The following is a 24810-nucleotide window of genomic DNA, read 5'->3' on the forward strand; positions in this document are numbered from 1 at the left end:
ATTGAATATTGGTTTTTTTGCCTGGGAAAATTCCGGTTTGCAATCTATTTTACAGCAAGAACGATTTTTATTTTACGTATCCAACGTTTCAATCCGTTTTGGAACTTCTTCAGGGACTGAAAAGTGTCGTTTTCTTGTCGACCTGCCGAGTCGACAGCAACAAGAAAACGACACTTTTTAGTCCCTGAAGAAGATCCAAAAGGGATTGAAACGTTGGATACATAAAATGAAAATCGTTTTAGATCTTAAATGGACTGTAAGTCGGAATTTCCTAAGGGGAAATTTGAAATCAGAAGTGTTTAAGTCACAAGATAGAAGTAGGAAGCCATAAGTAAAAAGTCAAAAATTAAAAAGTCAGAAATCAAAAGTGAGAATTCAAGAGTAGGATAGCCTATCAAAAGTCAAACTCAAAAATAATTCGAAATATATAACAAAAATGAGAAAAAAATAAGTGGAAATGGATATACGAGAAAGACAAAAATGAGACACAACAAAAAATCGCAAAAATGATACTCCTTGAAACAAAAATGTGACACGAGTAACACAAAATAAGACAAAAGAAAAATGAGAATGAGACAAATATGAAATAGGAATAAGACAAATAAGAAAAATAAAAAGGATTAAAAACAGCAGCACAAATGAGACAAAATCGAAAGAAAATCTAGACACAATTTAAAAGAAACCGATATTTTACAAAATGAAAATCGAAAAAAAACAACACTAGACAAATTTAATTGAAAATGAGCCAAAAGTGGAACGAAAATGAAACAATATGAGATTGCAATGAGGAAAAATGAGACAACAATATAACAAAAATGAGACACAGTAAAAATTTGACAAAAATTATACCAAATGAATCAAATATGGTACAAAAATAAGACAAAATACATATGTACACACACAAATTATACACAATGTTAGACGAAAATGAGAAGGAAATAAAACAGAAATGGGTTAAAAATGAGTCACTCTTAAAAAAAAAGAAATAAAAATGATACGATTCAAAACGAAAAAGTGACAAAAATTCAATGAAAGTCAAATAAAATGAAACGAAAATTATGAATGTGAAATATGACAAAATGAAACAAGAAAACCATTAAAATGAGACGAAAACATATTGTAAATGAGACAAAAAAGATTTAAAAATGAGACAAAAAATAAAGAAAATGAGACAAAAGACAAAAAGGCAAGTATGAAACAGAAGTGCAACAAAAATGAGACGAAAACGTGAGCCAAAAATTAGACATTTAATGAGATGATAATTAGTCAAAAGTGAGATAAAAAATAGAAACAAAAATGAATCAAAGATGGAACAAAAATCAGACAAAATTAGAAGATGTAAACAATATACAAAAATGCAAAAAGATAAAAACTAAATGACAATAAGACAATATTGAAACGATAATGAGGCAAAAATGAGACAAAAATGAAACACGAATGAGACACAATAAAAAAAATCAAATATAAAACGAAATGAAACAAAAATGAGACAAACATGAAATGAATTTAAGATAAATGAATCAAAAATGGGTCAAAAATGATACACAATATCAGACAAAAATGAGGCGAACCTGAGACAAAATTGAGACAAAAATTCGATAAAAATGATACAAAAATGAAAGAAGAATGAGACAGAATTTAAAAAAAAAGACAAAATGAGACATGAGAACAGACATAATTAAAAAGAGATCGATATTTTACGAAATGAAACATAAATGGAACAAATAGAGGAAAAAAATAGACAAAACTAGACAAAATGAAATAAAATGAGCCAAAAATGGAACGAAAAGGTTTTTGAGATGAAAATGAGGAAAAAATGAAACAAAAATAAAACAAGAATCAGACACAATAAAAAATGATACAAAATGAAACAAATATTTGAAAAAAAGTATCACAAAAATAAGACAAAAGGAGACAAAACGGGACAAAAATGATATACTATGTGAGACAAAAATGAGATAAACATAAGACAAAAAATAGACGAAAATTCGAAAACATTATACAAAAATGAATTATTTTGAGGGAAAATTGAGACATAATTTAAAAAAAGTGACAAAAATGATACGAATAAAACAAAAAAGTGAAAAAATAGAGAAAAATCAGATGAAACGATACAAAAATGAAAAGAAAATGTGATTGATGTAATTATTGACAAAATGAAACAATAATGCACAAAAAGATTTACAATAATGAAATGAAAATAATATAAAATAGATACCAAAATGTTAAAAAAATAAGAAAAAATCAGATTGAATTTAAATAATGGCAAAAATTAAACCGAAATGGAACATAACAAGACAAAAAAATAGACGAAAACGTAATAAAAAGTGCTATAAAAATAAGACAAAAACAAGATTATAATCAGTCAAAAATAAGATATAAATGAAACGAAAATGATAGAGAATTGAGGCACAAAAAAAAGAACGAAAATAAAACAAAATTGGAAGAAAAATCAGTAAGTATGAGACGAGTTAAAATGTTTTCCTAAATTAATAAAAAAAAACAATAAAAATAAGCTTAGAACAATAAAAAGACAAAAGTGAAATTGATATGTGATAAAATTGAGGCTAAAATGAGGAAAAAAATAACACAAAAATGAAACATTATTGAGACACAATTAAAAAAAAAACAAATATGATACGAAATTAAACAAAAATTTAAAAAAAATGGTACAGAAATAAATCAAATGAGACAAATACGAAAGAAATGAGACTTATTATAAGACAGAAATGAGATGAAAATTCGATAAATGCATCAAAACAAAAAATAAATCAAAACGTAGGCGAAAAATGGGACACAATTTTGAAAAACAAACAAAAACGAGATGAGAATGAGACAAATTTAAAATAAATATAAGATAAAAATAAGAAAGAAATTAAAACTGAATCATAAATGCGACAAAATTGAACAAAAAATCTAAAGACAATTTAAAACAGTCAGATATTTTACAAAATGAAACAAAAATGAAACAAATAGAGAAAAAATATACAAAATTAAATGAAAATGAGTCACGTGAACAACGTGGATCGAAAATGAAACAAATCTAGGTGATAACGGGGATAAAATGAGACAAAAATATATGAATAATGAGAAGCAATTAAAAATGTGCCAAAAATGATACTAAATGAAACAAATATGTGACAAAAATCGCACATAAATAAGACGAAATGCGACAAAAAACGGGACAAAAAGTATACACTATGTAAGACAAAAATGAGATGAACATGAGACGAAAATGAAACGATAATGCAAAAAAAAAATTAATACAAAAATGTTATAAAAGCGAGAGAAAAATTGTAATAGAATTAAAAAAAGAGACAAAAATGATACGAATTGAAACGAACAAAGTTACAAAATTCGAACAAAAAATCAGATAAAATGAGACGAAAATGAAAAGAAAATGTGATTAATGATAAAATGAAATAAGACAAAAACGAGATTATAAAAAGTCCAAAACGAGATAAAAATGAAAAGAAAATGATAGAAAATGGAATCACAACAAAAAAAACTAAAGAAAATGTAACAAAATTGGAAGAAAAATCAGTTAATATGAGACGAGTTAAAAATTATAGCTTAATGAATAAAAAAGCAATAAAAATTTGCTAAGAATGATAATTTGACAAAAGTGAAATCAAAATAAGGCAAAGTTGAGACGAAAATGAGGAAAAAATGTGACAAAAATGAAACACAAATAAGACAAAATATGACACATATGATACGGAATAAAAAAAAATTAACAAACATGGAACAAAAATGAAACAAATGAGACAAAAACGGAAAAAATGAGACAAAAATGAGGTGAAAACTCGATAAAAAATGCTGCAAAAAATGAAACAAAAACTATGAGAAAAATGACGCACAATTTAAAAAACGAGACACAAATTAGATAAAAACGATGTCAAATATGAAAACAGAACATAAAATGTGACGAAAAAGTGAGACAAAAATAAGATGCTTAAATGAGGTGAAAATAAATCTTAAATGAGATTAAAAATGAAACGAAAATTTTATAAAGTTAAGACACTATAAATAAAAAGAAACAATGATGGAACAAAAATTAGACAAAATTATAGTAGTTAAAACATATACAACAATGAATCAAAAAATGCAAAAAAGGTAATTATTAAATGATGATAAGACAAAAGTGAAACGATAATGAGGGAAAAATGAGACAAAAAATAAACAGGAATGAGACATAATAAAGACAAATATGATACGAAATGAAAAAAAAAGACAAAAATGAAACAAAATAAAGATAAATGAATCAAAAACGGGCTGAAAATGAATCAAAATATGAAATAAAAATGAGACAAAAATTCAATAAAAATTATACAAAAATGAAACCAAGAATAAGAGAAAAATGAGACACAATTTAATATGAAAAAAAGAGTAAAAATAATAATGGGACAAAAATGATACAAATTGAACAAATATGTGACCAAATTGACATAAAAATACGGCAAAATGAGACAAAAACGCGCCAAAAATTATGCACAATGTGAGATGAAAATAAAACAGAAATAAGATAAAAATGAGACACAATTCTAATAAAGAGATAAAAATGATACGATTTGAAACAAAAAAGTGACAGAAATGCAACTATAGTCAGATAAAATTAGACGAAAATGAGAATAATGTGATGTATGACAAAATGGAACAAAAATGCAGTAAAAATTACACAACAATGAAATCAAAACGAGATCAAAAGATACAAAAATAAGAGAAAAAATAGACAGAATTTAAACAGAGACAGAAATGCATTAAAAACAAAACAAAAAGTGTGACAAAAATAAAAAAAATTAAAAGAAAATTTTAGAAAATTGAGTCACAATAAATAAAAGGAAACCAAAATGGAACAAAAATCAGACAAAATGCGACAAAATGTATTTAAATAATGCAATAAAAATGAGTTAAAAACGTAATGATAAAAAGACAGAAGTGAAACGAAAATAAGGAAAAAATGGGACCAAAATGGAACACGAATGATACATATGATACGAAAGTGAACAAAAATGCGTAAAAAATGGAACAACATTAAGACCAATGAATCAAAAACGTGCCGAAAATGAGACAAAAATGAGACGAATATTCAATAAAAATGATACAAAAAAGAAACAAAAAATAAGAGAAAAATGAGACACATTTAAAAATAGACAAAAATAGTACGAAATGAATAAAAAAGTGACAAAAATGCATAAAAAATTAGATAAAAGGAAATAAAAGTTTTGAATGAGAAATCGAAACAAGAATGCATTAAAAAAATATACAAAAATTAATTGAAAATGGGACAAAAAGATACATAAATGTACAAAAAATGAGACAGATTTAATTAGAGGCAGAACTGACAACAATGAAAAACAAAAAATAAAACAAAAAGGTAACAAAAAATTGGATAAAATGTTGGATAAAATGAAACGAAAATCATTTAAATTTAATGAATGACCAAATAAAATAAAAATAAGAGAAACATGAGACAGAATTTAAACAAAAATAAAACAGAAATGGAACAAAAATAAGACATAAAAAAAAAACGTGACAAAAAAAGTGAGCCAAAAATAAAACATTAAATGTGATGAAAGTTAGTCAGAAATGAGATAAAGATGAAACGAAAATTTTAAAAAATTGAGACACTATAAATAAAAAGATAACAATAAAAAAAAAAGCAGAAATTCAATGAAAATTAGACAAAATAGATACCAAAAATTAGAGAAAAATGAAACGAAAAATTAGACAAAAACGTAACAAAAAATCCAAAAATGAGACAGAGAATGGGACAAAAATTAGATGAAAATGAGTGAAAAATTAGATGAAAATTATTGAAAATTGAAACTCAATAAAAAAAAAGAAACAAAAATTATACAAAATGAAAAAAAAAATCTGACAAAAAATAGACAAAGTGAGACAAAAACGAAACCAAAATGAGACAGAAAGTGTGACGAAAATAAAATGTAAATGAGAGAAAAATTAGGCCCAATTTCAAACCACAGACAAAATATTATAAAATTATACTAAATGTGACCAAAATGGAACAAAAATCAGTCAGAAAAATATAAATAAATGAAAAAAAATACAGTCAACATGAGCTAAACAATAAGATAAAAATGAGACACAATTCTAAAAAAGAGACAAAAATGATACGATCCGAAAAAAGTGATAGAATTGCAACAAAAGCCGGATAAAATAAAACGAAAATCATATTATTTAATGGATGACAAAATTAAACAAGAATGCAATAAAAATAAGACAAAAGTTAATTGAAAATCAGACAAAATAGATACAAAAATTAGAGAAATATGAGACAGAATCTAAAAGAGGAAAAAAATAAAACAGAAAGTGAACAAAACTAAGACATAAAATGAGACATAACAAAACTTGACCAAAAGTGAGTCAAAAATAAAACGTTAAATGTGATGAAAGTAAGTCAAAAATGAGATAAAGATGAAAATTTAAAAATAATTAGACACAACAAATAAAAAAAATTGAACAAAAATCAGGCATAATGAGTAAAAAATATACAAAAATGATTAAAAAAAACTTTAACGATAATGAGGAAAAAATTAAACACTAATGAGACACAATTAAAAATTTGACGCAATTTAACAAATATGATACGAGATTAAGCAAATTTAAGACAAGTGAATCAAAAACAGGCCGAAAATTAGTCACAATATGAGACAAAAATGAGACGAACATTCGATTAAACATGATACAAAAATGAAACAAAAAATAAGAGAAAAATTAGACACAATTTCAGAAATAGACAAATCTGGTACGGAATGAATAAAAAAATCAAAAAAGTATAAAAAATCAGAACAAAGTGATGAATTACAAAAAGAAACAAGAATGCAATAAAAAAAGACAAAAATTAAAGGAAAACTTGACTTTAAAGATACCAAAAATTATAGAAAAATGAAATGTAAAGTTAAACAAAAACAATCCAAAAACGATACAGAGAATGAGGCACAAAAAGAGATGAAAATGAGTAATGAGTAAAAATTAGATAAAAATGAAGAACATTGAGACACAATAAAAAGGAAACGAAAATTATGCGAAATGAAAAAAAAATTAGACAAAAACGAAACAAAAATGAGACAGAATGTGAGACATAAAATGAAAATGAGGCATGATTGAGACGTGAAAATGTTACAAAAATGAAATTTAACTGAGAAAATAATAAAAATGGCAAATGTGACAAAAATTTGAAAAAATACAAATTGACAAATAATGTAAAATTAACAAAAACGACAAAATTGTCAAAAACTACCAAATTAAAAAAAAATTTACCGGAAATTTACCAAAATAAAAAAAGTTAATGAAATTGAAAAGAATTACAAAGTTGACAAAAATGGCATGCTTAGCATAGTCGACAAAATTGACTCAATTGACAAAATTGACAAGTTTTGACACTTGAGTCAAATTCGTCAACATCGTCAGATTTTTCAGTTTTGTCAATTTCATCAATTTTGTCAAATTCGTAGGTAATTTTTGTCAGTTTAGTCAATGTAGCACTTTTGTCAATTTCTTAAATTTTGGTAATTTAGACAAATTAATCAATTTTGCCAATTTTTAATTTGATCAAATTTCTGAATATCAATTTCTGAAATTTTGTTGATTTTGCTATTTGTCTTATTTTATTTATTTTTGTCATTTTTTTCAATTTGGCCAATTCTGTAAAATTTGCAAATTTTGTAATTTTTCATAATTTTCGCAATTTTTGTCAACTTTGTTTATTTTATCCATTTCTACAAATTTATCAATTTCGTAAGTTTTGTCATTTATTTTCATTATTTACAATATGGTTAATTTTTCTCTGTGCCATCATTGTCAATTTTGATTTTTTTTCAATTTTTTTTTTTCATTTTTTTAAATTTTTGTCTATTTTTGTCAATGTTCTTATTGTATAAAACTTTGTCATATTTGTTAATTTTAGCAAATACATCATGCATTTTTCAAAATTGATTAAATTAAAAACAAATAATGAAAAAGTTGTCCCTGTTCAAAAATTAACAAAAATTACAAAATTAAAAATTTAATTGAAATTGACAAAAATGACAACGATGGCAAAATGAGAAAATGAGAAAATTGAAAATATTGAGAAAAATTTTCAAAATTTACAAAACTACAAAAATTAATAGCTATTTCGACCTTTTATTGGACCCTACGTTACCGCATTGTATTTTGCGATTATAATTTTACGCAATTATTTTTTCGGGGCTTGTGATATAGCTCAGTTGGCAAGTCAGTTGCTTCCTGAGCCGATTTCCGTAGTTCGAGCCCAAGAGTAAACATCGATCACAGTTGTACAGCAGAAGTTTTTCAGAGACTGTCCGCCAACTAAATTGTTGATATAAGTCGCGAATGACATAAACATGTTAAAACGACTATAATCGAAACAAATCGAAACAAACAATATTCTCGTTTCCTTCACTTCAGATGTTACACAGAGCAAACGTTAAAAATAATTAAAACACATGGTTGGGAATCTTTTTTAAAATTGTATTCTTAATTTTTATATTTAGTTTTTTTTTAATAAGACCAGGGTGGCCACCCATCCGGGAAAAACGGGAAAAGCGGGAAAAAGACGGGATTTGAAATCCAACGGGAAAAAAAACGGGAAAAAGCCGGGAATTTTTTCGAATAGTCGGGAATTTTCGACTCAGTGAAAATCTGTTCAGTGAAGTTTAGTTGCAATAGGTCGAAACAAGTGGAAATGGATTGACAGTTGATCACCAGTCGCTTTCCAATTGACTTCGACTGATTTCTACCAGGTCGAAACGAATCCTCCTGCCGAACTGGATCGGTTTCGATTAGTTTGAACTTGCTTCATAGAACAATAAAAGGATGTTCCCGAACAGCCAGATTGAAATGGGAAGAACAAAAATAAGCTATTTGGTATTGCTCTATTTTTTTAAAGAAATTTTCAATTTACTACAGCGGGTTCGTATTAGGATATGACGAAACGTTGAATAAGATTGTGCAGAACCAATAAATGGATAATGGTGTACGCTTCTGGAATCAAAACACAAATCTAGTTGAAGCAAGTTATATTGGTTCTACATTCTTATCGTCGACGCGCTTGAATGACCTTCTGAATCGCTTGAAGCTATGTTTTTCGAAAAATCCTGATCTACTGAAACGAGTGATCCAGTGTTCCATGGATGGTCCAGCAGTAAATTCGAAAATGCTCAAGGAACTAACTAGCGAGGTTCAAGGACTTGTTTCGAATTCGGCGTACAAGATTCTCACCATTGGGAGCTGTGGACTTCAAATTTTACATAAAGCGTTCAAGGAGGGACGGAGGAAAAGTTAATGGAATTTGGATTTTTTTTTTCAGGGATTTTCATCCTGTTGAATGGAATTTGGATGAATTTTTGAGGACCTTATATAGCCTGTTCAAAAACATTCCACTTAGAAGGGCAGATTATACTGCAGTAACGGGTTCGTCTATATTTCCGTTAAAATGTTGTGACTTTTCCATCGATTTCCCGGTCGAATGTATTCGACTTTGTTGCTAAAGCTGATAATTTTCTGGGACCGAAAATGAGTTTTTTTTTTACGGCCGCTTCGACTGTTGAGACCTTTTTACGCGAGTATCAGGCGGAGGCACCGATGGTCCCATTTCTCTTCGATGATTTAACCGGGCTTGTAAGAGATTGATGGAGAAAGTTGTTAAGCCTGAACGACTTAAAATCAGCAACACTTATTGGAATTGTACCCTCAGAAATAAATCTTCTACCTCCTGGAAGCGTAAAAATTGACGATAACACAATCGTTAATCCAGTATGCCCGAAATTCTCACTTGAGATGTGTCAAGTCCTTAAAAGCAAGAAAAAAAATGGAGGAAAATCTGAAAAAAAACTATAGCGAAACGGAAGCGGGAGGCGAAGGAACTGGAAGCAAATTAAGGTACTTTCCGACGCTCATAGAGAGGCAAGCTTAATGGACGAGAAATTAAAACACTTAAAAATATATGATATACAAATAAATTTGAAAAATTATAATCAAACATATTTTAATTAATAAACCTTTTTTCGAATCGAGTTTTAAAAATTAAAAAAAAATCCTGCTTATCAATCTAATGATTTTTAGGTTAATTGGTAAACATTACTGAAACAAAAACCATTTAAAGATCATTTACCACTAAAAGAAAGTGTTGGGGATCGGAATGGACTAAGTACTAGTGTTTTCGTAGCAGTATAGCAGCTCAAACTGAAATTGTATATTTTTAATTACAAATGAGTTCACAATTGGTTTCATTTTACTAATCGTACTTACAATTTGCTAGTACTTATTCTATGCCTCTGATTTTGAACTTCACGCCTCACCAGACCGACCGATGGTTTTAAGAAGTTATTGATCGTTGTTGTTCTAGTTTTAAATTAAAGCAGTCAATATTCGTCTCCTACTTTGATTTGAATTTATACCCACGTAAGATATAGGTAATTTGCTTGAAAGCCCCTGATAATACGAGCTTTCGATTGCGAGCTACAAATAGAATGAATATCCTAACCTCATTGATCTATTTTTACAGAATTGCTACTCACGATTGTACTGCATAGGCTTCAAACCACTTAGTAGGCGGCGCGATGAATTGATTTGCCCTTCTACTGCTGATTTGTGACCTAAATGAGGTTCATATTACTTATTTTAATATGTTGATTTATGTTACCTAGTATGATATGTTATAAATGTTTGTTACCACATAGGTCGATTTCACACGCAGTATCCTTTAATTTACTTCTGTTTACTTTTAATATCTTTATCCACAACGTTTTTCGGAAATTTTATAGAAATCAGAGATTTAACATGAGCTTTTCAAATTACTTTTGGATAAGACCGCGATGATAATAACGTTATCACTTCCGCCCAAAATATTTTCCCAGTAACTGCGACTATATGCCCTGTTGCTCTTTTTACTCTGCCGTCCACCGGCTGAGTAAACTGTGGTAACAGAAAGCTTAATCGATTTTCGTTTATATGGTTTAAAAATTAATATTCGGAATTTTGTTTGGTTTTCTGTTGTATAGAACCGGGAATTTCGTGAGACCATGCGGGAAAAAAACGGGAAAAATGCGGGAAATTAAAAATTGATTTTGAGTGGCCACCCTGTAAGACACAATTTCAAACAACAGAAAAATGATTTAAAATGAAATCAAATGTGACCAAAATGGAACAAAAATAAGTCAAAGTAAGACGAGTTGAAATCCCGATCAGGAGGAAAAAAACAAAATAAGATATTTTGATACTATATAAATATCTCAGATTATATTAAAAAAATATCTATACGATCATAGCAATACTATATCAGTTTTTGATATGATCATTTCAAGATTATATCTCATTCACATACCAAAGTTTTATATTGAGCATAACAAAACCTTACAAAATTATATCTTATCAAAATATGAATGCTTCGGAACAAATTTCTAGTGGAATGACAATAACTCACATTATTTTCATATTTTTTTTTCAAGGAATTTATCAGCAAGCTGTCATTATTTATTTTCTAAAAAAATGCTCCATTTGTGTTACCAAAATTGAATTCAATTTTAGGAATCTATTGAGCGTGTTTCATGGAAAGTTGTATGCCTATCAAAATAATATATGATTTTAATATTTTATAACAATTTGAAACCAATGCTTTATTGTTGAAATGAATTCAATCCTACTCAAGAATGTCTATCAGAATAAGATATTATCTAGATTTAAGAAACCTATAGTCAAAACTTTGAGTACAAAATGGTAACTGAAAAAAATATAAATATCTCGTTGAGATATGTTAAAAATAATAATAAATAATACCTAATGATATGCTCTCCTGATCGGGAATATATATAAATGAAAAAAGCAGTTCAAATGAGCTAAACATTGAACGAAAATGTGACAAAAGTGAAACGAAAATGAGACAAAAATGATGACAACATTACACAAAAATAAAAGTAAAATGAGACAGAATTTGAATAGAGACAAAAATTATGTGAAATGAAACAAAAATAATATAAAAAATGAAACGGCTCGAAGACAAAATGGAGCAAAAACTAAACAAAAATATGTCAAAACTTGTACAGAAATAAGAAAAATTGAAACGACAATGAGACAAAAATAATATAAAATGATTAAAAAATGATAAAAAAAACTAGACAAATGATACAAACAAAAGCCAAAATAGAGTAAGAATAAAGAGAAAACATAACAAAAACGTGAAAACAAACCGGAAGAAAATAAGAAAAAAGAGAAAAAATGAATACAAAAACGATCCCAAAATAAGAATAACATAAAGGAAACCATAACATAACAAAATGAGAAAAATTAGATAAAAGTAAATACGACAAAAATGAGACGAAAGTGAAATCAACAACATCGTCGGTCTGATTTTAGCATTATCAAATTTACCAAATTTTGAACAAAATTGACAAATTTGAAAAAAAGACGAGTACATAAGTCATTATTGAACAGAATGTGGAAAAATTGATACTCAAAAGAGAAAAAAAAAATTGAATCAAATATAGACAGATTTGAAACAACAATAATAGATCGAAAAGGGTAAAAATGACAAAAAAAAACTCTCAAAGACTAACAAAGACGAAATAAATTAAAAAAATACCAAAATGATCAAAATAACAAAAATGACAAAAATGACAATTGATATAAACCTAAAATATTTATCTATCCCTTTCCTCTTTTCCCCAGAACATCGTCTAAATCAACTCACAACAGCCATTCGTCAACGTCAACAAGTGCAATTCATAGCAAATTTCATCACGCATCATCGTCATCAACATCGGCGTCTTCGTCGTCGTCGTCGAAAGCAGCAGCGAATTCGGCCTCGTCCTTGGCTGCGACGGCCAATGTCAGACCGTCCGCTGCTTCTTCATCATCATCAACTACCACCACTACAAGACTGCAATCGAATCTGCCGAGCTCGAGCTCAAGCCAGGAACATCAACACTGGCGAGTCGGAGGAAGAACCATCCTGGTGCCGAAGGAATCCGGATCATCGCTGCCGTTATCCCCGACCCATCAGCAACAACAACCGAAGCAAACCATCGCGCAGCGAAGATCGAGGGATCGAAGTGTTACCACCAACACCAGTTCCAATCGAAGTTCCGAGGAGAAACAGGTTACTAAACCCGTAGCAGCAACAATAACATCAACGCAGCCTCAGCAACCGATTCGGACAACGCGATCCTCCAGACTTCGTGCCGCTGCTCTAGGTAAGACCTGATATAGAGGACCCGTTAGTTGTAAGATTATAGTATTCTCGGTGATGGACAGGGTTAAAGCATAATTGAAGGCAAACAGCAGAAAAAAAAAACAACAACAAACCGGATCATTCTGTTGTTTTGGCATTTGCTTTCCTTCTTCCTTCACCGGATCATTGCGAACCGGTGTTATCTGCACCTATCTACTGCCTACTACTAGATTCATAACAAAGCCGGCCTTCCTCGTGCGCTTGCGTAGATAGGCCTTCCTTCCTTCTTATCATCTCTCTACTCTGTATGCATAACGAGTTAACAACACAGCGCGGCGGCACAGCACAGCTGATTTGGTGGTGGCTTGCATTTTTTCAGGGTGGTTCAAAGATTTTTGTTTAAGTTAAAATTTTATTCGATTTATCTATGAACATTAGGCTTTCCCTACACAAGAGCATTCTTACTGCAATATTAAATCTTATTCTTGTTGGAAATATAGACATACGAGAACTTGTACATATGTTTGTAAGGAATCTAAATTTCACAATATTTCACTATCCTGCAAACCTTCGAAAGGTTGTACGGATTTAAGCCCATTGGCATCATCCATACGATGTGAACGGCAAATTAGCCAATAGCATTTTCCTTTGTGGTAAAAGACACATACACTTCTTGGTTGAAACCCCTTATTCATATATTTCTTTGAAAAAAAAATCCGCTATTGCTTGTCGTATTCCGTAATTAAACTTCTTCAGAAGCGTCATCAAGAATTCATGAAGCTCAATTGAAGAAAAAAAAAATCGAAAAAAATGGTAACAAATCTAAAATGTTAATTTACTGTATAATACTGTAACAATATCAACATTTTTGACAGACCTTGTTTAATGTTATCAAACATCACTGTTAAACGTTGTACATCGTGAAAATGTGTTTTTTTTTTATTTCTGACTGAGAATCAGAATCTCTAAAATCAGAATGCTTTGTAACACTTTGCATAACATTGAACCTCTGGATCCTTTTTTTTTTGTACGGGATTTTCTTCTTCTGGGATCTGGGATGATTCATCACAATCACCTCTGGATCCGTGATTCAGACTCTGTCATATTGCATTGCATGGTTGTTTCTGATTTAAACTTATGCTTGAGGTTCTGTGTATTATGTTTCATAGATAACATTCTGCTGGAAAAAAATGCTTCAGGAATCAGCTACATTGTAAAAAAAATCTCAAAGTGGTGTTAAAAAAATCAATCATCATACTCTAAGAGCAAGTTCACTGGTGTTGGGAAAAAGTGGTAGAAATTTTGACATTTTGAAAATTTTACCATGCAAAAATGTTTTCAAGATCTTTGGGCGTTGTGTTTTTTTTACAGCACTGTTTCTATTTCAGCCATATGTGATAGAAATATTGCATCACAGTATGCGAAACTACAACACGTGTTGTTAAAAAACTTAAAGGCCACTGATCTTGAAAATGTTTTTGCATGGCAAAATTTTCCGAATGTGCAAGAAGTGACAAAATTTCTACCACTTTTTCCCAACACCAGTGAACAGTGAACTCTAACATGTTTTGTGTGCCTACTTGGTTGAATAATTCAGCAATCATCATAGAAAGAAAAAAAAAGGTTGACACCAAAATTTTCTTTAAAAAAATTTGAATTCCTTTTTTTTCTAAAGAAGTTGCAAAATTGAATTGTTTATTTTAATATGCTACGAGCGTGTTGCCAAAATCGAACGGGGTCTGTATATGGAAAATGACCAAACATAACAACTAAAAAGCGTGTTTTCTCGAAATTAGCTTTCATGCAGTTATACCCATTTGGCTCCAAGGGCCTCATATTGCATAACCTCCAGTAAACACTTAAATCTAGTCAAAGTTTCCTGGACAATTACTTAAACTGATTGATTAGTTTGTTTTAATATAAAATCACATATCTTGAATATTGGTAAACAAAATTATATGTTCACCATTAATTTGCATTATTGAATACAAACTTATTAAGTTATTACTGTCAAGCCGGTAAAAAATAGTATTATTTCTTGATATCTGATTTCGAGCCCTGTTCAAAGTTATGCAGCATTCACGAGTCTGAAAGTTTGAATTAGATTCTAATAACTGCATTCCGGCAAAGTTAGTGATAACCAAATAGATTAAAAGTTTATCCATGGCACAATTGATCTTTCGAATCGATTGAAATGAAATGAACAAATAAGAACTTTAAATAAAAATTCTTCATATTTTCATTCCGAAAAATCTATCACTGAATCACAGATGACGTCTTTTCACACAGATTTGTAAAGGTTTTTTTTCTGTTTAGCAGATTTTTTATAGCGTGGTGAAAGAGTATAAAAACACTGTCAAGAATGTGAACAAAGTTAAAACCAAGTGTTGGAGTGAAGCTCATGATCGGAAACAACGATTAAAGATCATCAGGGAAGTCCAGGCCCGACCAGACCAGACCACAATTTTAAATTATGAATAAGCAAAAAACTGAGTGTAGATTGCTCAGCAATCAGTCATGCAAACTAAATTTAAAACAACAAATTTTTTCTAGTTCCAGAGCTCGTTAGTTTCAAGGCCAGTGCAACAGATGCGTTTTGATGGTAACGAAACTTGTGAAAAAAGCGAATTTTTACTAATTACAGCATTTAAATCCTTCAACATATCTGCCTGTATCAAGGTTATGATTTGACCTGATCTTATGATGATTCTACTATAATTTTATCGGATTTTGAATTCTAATGAAAACGTGTTTTAGTGGCACAAACTTAATTAAGTCTTGTTCAATTCGAAACAGCTTAATCCACCAAATTGTCCCCAGTTTTGGTCAAATAAGAAGTATTCGTCAAAAAAGTAACAAAAATTGAAGAACATTTTTTTTAATTTTTTTTTTATATTTTTTCATGAATTATTATCACGATGTCTCTGATGGAACGATTTTATTTATAGAAAAATAGCATCGCTAATGTCTGCACCATTCGAAAGCTGGGACTTTCCCCTTTCATTTGAGCCCAAATTTAAAATAATCCATCGGAGGGTCTAGAATAATTTATTTTTTTTTTTAGATTTTTTAACCTTTTTAATGGTTTTTTCAAAGACAAATTCATACTAATCACTGTGATTACGCTCGTCTTACCTTTAGCGTTAATCCAACTCCATATGTCAATAACATGATTTAAAAGGAAATTTCTCTAACTACAACTTTGTGGAAGACATCAGAGTGATAAAAATTGAGAAAAAAGAGTTAAAATGTCACAAACAGAGTAATTATTATTTCATTTGAAAAATCTGATAAAACTTCTCATCACTGATTGTACTAGGACCAGAAATAGTATTCTACGAGCTTAGTTATTTATTGTGTAGTGTAAAAATGTTCAAAACGGTTTATTTACATTGAAAAATCAATCTTTTGCATAAATTTGATCAGGATTATATGACAAATATCAAACAAACAAATATCAAATTCTTTTATTTTCTTGTCACTCCGACTTTTCCAAATCCCGCAGTGGAGAATATTTTTTTTTTTTAGCATTTTAAACAAAAACTTGATATATCCTTCGAAGATTCAAACAGTTGAAGGAGCGAAAGCCAAACTGTAAAAGATGAGAGTAATATCACCTGTTGTTTTAGAATTTTTTTCAAATGTGTGATCTAATTTTTCTCGATTGTTTGATTTTGTTCATTTTTTTACAATCTATTAAAAATTTGAATTAATTTTTATTTTCAATTCTCCTCCCCCTCCTCGTGATGTTTCAAATCCAAATGACAAAAGATAGATTTCAAATATGTCCCGGCCATATAAAAAAGATTGCACCTGCTTTACTTGAAAATTTTGTTACTTTGAGCAATGTTACATTTTTAATATGTGTCTAATCTATAATATGTAGAATATATATGCAAATATATGTAGAAATATTATTTTAAGCATTTCAAGCCCCTACTTTAAATTCTGTTCATGTCACGATGGTATATTTTGCAGATGGACAGCCCAAAATGCAAAAATCCACAGACAAATGACACAGATAAAAAACCCATGTTTTTTTAAATTTTATCTAGGAAATTTGAAAAAAATAATCATTTATTTGAACAAATGCAAAATTTTTAGAAAACCGAATAAAAAATTCGCAATAAATCTGATGACTTAATATCTGACAACTCAAAGCGAATTAAGAGAATATTTTCAGCTAATAGTTTTGCATCAAATCAACTTTAATTGGTTGATGGTGTTTAAAACAAACTTGCTAATTTTTGAAAAATAAAGTTTACTCCCAGAGACACCGTGTTATAAGATGACCTTCATTTCCCTATCCGCAAGTTTTTTTTCGATAAAACGAACGGTTTTCAAGATACACGCCTTCATAACTGTCCCATTTCTAAATGACCAAAGCTTTAGAATGAAATTCCAAAAAGTTTTTGTTTATTTCGATATGCTGAACTTATCTAGGCATTATCAAATAAGTCATTTTTGCATTGAATTTATTCGACTTTTTCAACAATGGCTGAGAAAGAAGGGTTGAGAACCGATTGATCAACTAAAATTCTCATCATACAAGTTTAGTTTTTGTTGAGTTTAGTTGTATACACAATTTGAGTTGATGTTTTGACTCTTAAAACATCAACTTGGAGTTATTCACAGTTCTCTAGCCGAAATTTTAAGCCGAACGATGTCTCTAAATAGTTGATGTTGATGGCTTAATGAAGTTGAAGATATGTTGTCGTGGGTGACGCTTGACAACCAAATTGATTCTAAAAGTTATCTTAAAAAGAGAAGTTAAAGTGCAAATCTTATATGAATTGATTTTTTAATACAAAGAAAACGCCGAATAAAACTTAAGTCAGCTGAATTGAAAACAAATAATTGGGGAATTTTTGTGAAACCTGTCATGCATTTCAGAATGATCCTTCATTTTAGGGCAGACACTGTTTTAGGATCGCCAACGATTAGTTTAAAAACATCTTCAAAATTTACTTTTTAACCTTTTTTCAAATTTCTAAACCAATAACACAAAAATCTGAAGTTAATTTTTTTAATTTTAAACACTGTTTTCCTGAAAAGTGTTCACTCGTTTCCGAGTTTTGTTAACATTTACTATTGATGAATGTGGTTGGAAATGTGGTTGTAATTTAAAAATTAAAAAAAAATAAATGCATAAAACATCGACATCTGGTGCTATCTCGAACGAAAATTTTAGCCAAAAATCGACCTTCTGGGACTTTTTGAAAAACCGACTAAGTCCCAGAAAGTCAACATTTTTCTTTGAAATTACGCCAAATTTCGATGTTTCATGCATTTCTAAGTCACTTGGTATCCAAATTAAAATTTCGATTTTCGAAATTTCCGGAATTCACCCCCTTTGTTGAGTTTTAAAATTTTAAAGGCAGTTTTAGACAATTTTTTTAGATAACACCAGATTTTGGAGTTTTATGCATTTTAAGTCGTTAGGCATCAATATTAAAATTTCGATTTTTCCGATCTTTGAGCGCTTTGGGCACCCAGTCAAGTCCGATTGAGCTGAATTTTTTTCCAGGTTGGTTTTTTAAGCCAATCTCCAAAATGTATAATGTCAGTTTTCAAAATTCGATCATGACATTTTTTCCATACATCCATTGCCACCCTAATGTATAAAAGTTAGACCGCTGCAAGCTTTTGTATGGAAATTTCAAATTCTTGAATTTTTACACCTCCCATAAGTCTTTTTTGGTTGTTTTTGCTGCCAGAAATAGAAATATTGGAAGCGATCCATGCAGCCTTGAATTAGCGCAATGAGTTTTAATTTTGTATGGAAATTTGTATGGGAAAATAAATTTTTTTTCAAAAATCGCCAGAGATGTTCTGAAAATTCCGAAAATATAACATATAACAAATTTAACTAGTACCCCAGAAAAGATATTCGATGTTTTATAAAATTTTCTTTTCAAATTTTTTTTTTCAATTTGATTGCTTTTGACTGCTTATTTGAAAGCTGTGTAACCGTAGGATGAGAATAAAAAATCTCAAAAAACTGCTTTGCATAGCGAGGAAATTTATTGATTTGTGTAACCTTTGCGAAAACATTTAATGAAATAATCAAAAGCAAAGATTGCCATTTTTAAGAACTTTTTAATTCATTCAGATTTTTTATTTTGAAATGGTTATAGATTTTTTCATGAAAGCTTAGCTGTTTGTCATGTTAGCAAAAAATGAAACTTAAGAATAGTCAAAACTAAAAATTAGAGACCAACTTCATTTCATATTTATTCTTATTTTCTGGATGATTTAATGTGCAAAAATGTCTTTGGCCCAAAAAAATGACCTGACCTGTGCAAAACTTTAGCTCAATCGGACTTGAGTTAGCGATGCCTCAAAGCGCTCAAAGTTTCGGTATCTCAAGGGGCACCGAAGGAAATCGGAAAATCAAAATTCTAATTTAATGCAAAATGACTTTAAAATGCATGAAACCTCGAGATATGATGTTATCTCTTAAAAAATTACATCAAACTTTCACTTTCTGGAGCTTAACCATTTTCCAGAAAACTGATCGTTTTCGAAAGTCGAATTTTGACTAATAATTTTTTCTCGAGATAACACCAAATCTCGACGTGCGCTTTGCTTGCAATAGGATTTTTCTATTGAAAAATTTAATAAATACTTCAAAAATTAAACAATTGAAAAATCAAAAGTCAAACTGTAGAAGACAGGAATTGTATCACTTTTTGGAGTCGAGATTTTCAAAATTTCTATCTAAAATAACTCTATTTTATTTATTATCTCGAGCAGAGTAGATTGCATTCAACTCTCAACTCCCTACCTCCCCCCCCCCTCCTCGTGATGTTTCAACTTCAAGTGAGAAAAGAAGCATTTGAAATTTGTTCCGGCCTTATTCGAATTCCAATTTCAATTACCTGTTAGAAAAAAGTGGCGCAAGTAAATCGTCTATTGACCAAGGTTGCCGAAATCACAGAAAAATATATAATTTCTCCGAATTTTGAACAAATTTTCATCACAGAACCCATAATTTTAGAAACATTCACAGATTTCACAGAATTTTAAAATTGCATAGGTTTTTTCAAAATTGTTTTTTTTAACGTCGATATTAGTTTTGGATTTTTAGTTTTTAATTACCTTAACCTGAACTAATAGTTAATTGTGACCGACAGGCTGCGTTAAAGTTAATAAATTACAAATTAAAAATTACTATGAATCGGAAAATATGATAAAATTAGTAATGTTCATTGATTTTTCTCAAGTAAAATAAAAAAAAATTAAAATTGAAATTATTGAAAAACGCATCACAGAATTTTTGGGTAAAATCACAGAAAGTCAGAATTTTTTTTCATCAAAAGTCAGATTTTTTTCTCGGCAACCTTGTTCTTAACTGGTTTAAAATCAAATGTTCTGATGCACTCTTCGAAGACCAAATTAGAAAAAAAAACCCTAAAAATATCATTGAAATGCTGAAACAAAACAAGTAAATCTTAGAACTGAATACTAAAATGATAACGTTAATATGGTGGCTCCAGAGAGAGAACAAGCTGAAATATCGTTGACGGTAAGGTTGTCCGAATGTTTTCAGCGCGTATCCAGGCAATTCTATGTAAAAACCGGGCAAAATCTCCGCGCATTTCATTTAAAAATTTACGAACATAAATTCAGGCAAGATTCGGGCAAATTTAGTCAAAGCCCAGAAATTACTCAACAAATATCAAGAAAATAATTGAAAAAAAAATTTTCATCAAAACTCATCGATAGATTTTAAATCGTATTTTAGACTTCCAAAAAACCTTGCAGGATTATTTTTATAAAACTTGCACAAAAAATTTTGTTTTGGAGGCATTAATGAAAAAAAATTACATCATAATTTGTTTTTTTTTTGTTTGCATTGTCAAAAACTGTGAAAAAATCCGGACAAAATCCAGCCATTTTCCAAAAGAATTTGGGCAACCGGGCAAGGCCGGACTGTTTCCAAATTTGTGTATTAAATATCCGGGCAAACCCGGATAAAATCGGACAATCTGGCCACCTTACTTTACGGCTCAGGTTTTTTTTTCGGGCGAACGAACATCATTGGTACTTAATTGATTCCTATTGAAAAACGAACGAATCATAAAAAAGATGTCATCTACTGAAAAGTTTCGTCGATGAGCAAGAACGTTTACGCAAAATTTAGCTGAAATTCTTTAACACCCATGTTTCATTTTTAATTAGAATTGTGACATTTATTTGAGCGATGTAAAGAGCGCTAGAATCTTGAATAAAATTATGGAAATCAGGATATCATTATCATAAAAAAATCATTGTTATATTTTCAAAAATTTTAAGTAGATAGTTTCTTCTTTATTGGTAAAAATAAAATTTAATGCTTCATTTCAGATATATTTATCAAATTAATATACGTTAATTAATTAATTAATAGACGTTTGCTATCTAAAAATATTCAAATAAGCCTAACATGAATTTATTTTCAAATTTAAAATGTTTATATAATATATTTTTCCAAACTTTCGAGGATATTATTTTTCGAAACTATCCTCAATTTGAAGGCCATTGGGAAGAATGGTCTCCTTCTGAAATGAACCACCCTAATAAAGCTTCTGATCTTTATGATAGCATACCACATAATATCACTCAGCTAGCATTGAACGTAGCTTTGGTTTTCTGCTTCTATTTAAAGGCTTGCGACTGCTCTATGCCTGTTTTAATTATAACTATGGACTTCTGCTTGCCAGCTTTTTTCACTATCCACTTTCTGCTTATTCTTAGTCCAGCACACACTAAATGAATGTTTGTTTTGACTGTTTTTTTTTGCGAACTCTCATTCGGCTTCGTTTGGCTTCTTTTTTATTTTGTTTTTTTTTTTCATTTCTTATTTATTTTTTCTATTTTATTTATTATTTGTTTACTTATTTATGTTGAATGTTCTAACCGGATATGCTTGTATATTAGTGTTGATTGTTTAGTTAATGATATTCATTTTTTCTAACACTTAGGTTATCAAAAAGTTAATGTATTTTAAAAATGATTTCAGAGAAATATCAGGGTACACTTTCACAGGGTGCTGCAAATTTACGTTTTTTGTTGTTCCCTTTCTTTCTTTAATTTTTTGATGAATTTTGAATTTGAATATTGGAATGTGAATTCTGAATCTGCATCTGAAAAAAACTCTATCGAAATTCGAAATCTGAAATTAGGATCTGAATATCTTCTTTAATTTGGAATTTCTGAGTTCTTAATTTTAATTTTGAAATCTTATTAGATAATATTATCTTAGTTTCTTAATCTGGATTTTTTTAAATATAGTTTTTTGGCGTATTCATGAGAAACACACTCCTAATTAATTCAGAAAATTATAACATAAAATAACATGTTTTGAAAAGAGCTAGAATAAATTTCTACCCAAATGCCGAAAAACTCAAATTGAAACTAGTTCTCCATTGGTTCTCTTAGAAAAATCTGAAATCTGTACCGGAAATCTGAATCAGAAATATGGAATCTGAATATCAGACCTAAATTAGAACTTGTTCTTAATTATTCTAAATCAAAATTTTAATATTAAATTTTGAATGTGTAATTAGAATTTGAATTTAAAAAACAAATAAAGAACCAAAATGCGAAATCTTCATCTAAAGTCTGAATATGAATTTTGTATCTGAAATCTAAATTTACTTTAAAATTAAAAATAAAATAATTTTGAATCTGAAATCTTTATATTAATTCATAATATGATTTCTGAGTTGAAATTAGAAGCTGAAACTTTAATCTCAACTCTTAATTTGAAATCAGAATCCGATTTTTGATTTTTAATTCTGAATTTTAATTTTGTACTTGAATACTGAACCTGAATCTCCGTTCTTGAATCTGAAATATTAATTTTCAATCGAAATCCGGGCAATCGAGATTGTTTTTTGAATTAAAAAAAATGGTATATATTTAGACTTTTCAGAAGAAATTTAACTGTTTGAATAGATTTCAATATAATTACCTACTTATTCTGGTATTTCTCACTCAACCTTAATTATTCTTTTTACAAAAATCCCGGCCAAAAATTTGGTTTCACTAATTTAGGTGTCACTATTTTTGTCAGTTCTTCTGCAGCTTCTATAATTCTTTTTCTGTTGTAAATAAATTGCTGTAAATAATCTCTTCGATGTTTCTGGAATAACGGACACTTTGAGATCGTCCCTCCACTATGTTAATTTTCTATCACTTTTCCTTCTGGCAAGTAATTTCTTATAAACTTCTTAAATGTGATAACTTTCGATATACCAAATGCATCACCCGTCGATGTTCCCTTAACCATTTCTCGTAAACACTCACACACTCACAGAAAAGGAACGCACCGAAGACGCCAACCAGCAGAAACGCTTGAAAGTGGGAGCCGGAGCAGCGCCATCTTCCGGAAAACTTTTGGTACCATCCGGCTACACCAGTGGCGCTAGTAGCAGTTTCAACAGTAGCAGCGCCAACAGTAGCTCGAATAGCAGCAGCATCAATAACAGAACCGGAAATCGCCTGTCTTTGAATTCGTCAACGGCCAGCAACGGTTCCAGCATTGCTAGTCGGACTTCTTTGGGTGAAACTGTCCCAACAAAATCAGCTGCGGCAAGCAAACCACGTATGATTCCGGTTGTGGCCGTCAACATCCGGCAAAAGCTGAGCGAAACGAAAGAAACAGTAAGCATTGGTGGCAGCCATCGTAACGGAAACATTCCCGTCGTTAATGGTTTTAAATCTACGACGGCGACCGGAAGTTCCGTGCCGGAAAGTAAAATGAACCGGAACAAGTTGGCCACAAGTAATCTGATGAATGGCAACTTCGTCAAAGATTGTTCCGAAGAATCCAGCCCGGGGACTGTCACCGCAAAAAATCAAAACAATAACAACAACAATGGCCCAGCAACAACGATAATTCGTCCCGATGGGAAGGATTTTCTGCAACGAATCCCCCAAACGACGAAACCAACGTCGTTGGCCAATGGGAAAGTCCCACCACTGCTGGGTAGCATCGGTAGCGTGGACAGTTTGGAGTCCCCCTCGAAGGTCGTTGGCCTGCTAGTGGGGTCCCCGAGGATGAGGACCTCCACCATGAAGGCGACTTCCAGTTTACGGTTGCCATCGACGATGACGACGACGAAGTCGGTAGTTGTCGATCATCATCATCAGCAGATGTTTAATTCTGCCGAGGCTGATCTGGGACTGAGTCCCGTGGAGAGGGATAAATCGGAGCAGCGTAAGTCGAACCTAAATCGGGCCAGCGCCTCGCAGCAGAAGTCGGATCAGGAAGCGACGACGACGGAGATTCGTAAGTTTTTGACAACCTTTTACTTTTACTTTATTTTTATTATTTTAAATTTTTTTTGTATTGATCTTAAAATTTTTATTTTTTAATTAATTTTTGATTTGCAAATTGCGATGTCGTTTGAAGTTTTTTGAAAAGTAATTTTTGGTAATTTTGTTGTGTTATACATTTGTAAAGTTGTTGTTTGTGGATTTTTAATTCTGTATTCTAATGTTCAATCGAAGTTCGATCATATAGCATGGATTTAAGTATTCTAAACATCTCTAATATGATATCGTTAAACCTATTGTTAGTTTTGAAAACATTTTGTCATCATCAATCATACATATTCGTTCAACTTTTA

General features: G+C 30.1%; 1 protein-coding gene across 12 annotated transcripts in view; it reads left to right on the plus strand.

Annotated features, from left to right (window-relative positions):
- Window positions 1-24810, plus strand: part of LOC129756767 (supervillin) — a 1054002-nt gene that overhangs the window by 651032 nt on the left and 378160 nt on the right. For 11 of the 12 annotated variants that reach the window (XM_055753766.1, XM_055753763.1, XM_055753764.1 and 8 more), the window contains exons 4-5: window positions 12691-13214; window positions 23496-24470. In XM_055753766.1, the coding sequence (XP_055609741.1) occupies window positions 12691-13214; window positions 23496-24470 (1499 nt within the window). The remainder of the gene's footprint in view (window positions 1-12690; window positions 13215-23495; window positions 24471-24810) is intronic. The other variant, XM_055753768.1, reaches the window with a different exon arrangement.

The sequence above is a fragment of the Uranotaenia lowii genome, chromosome 3, assembly GCF_029784155.1.
Source record: "Uranotaenia lowii strain MFRU-FL chromosome 3, ASM2978415v1, whole genome shotgun sequence".
In the NCBI taxonomy this organism is placed as follows: domain Eukaryota; kingdom Metazoa; phylum Arthropoda; class Insecta; order Diptera; family Culicidae; genus Uranotaenia; species Uranotaenia lowii.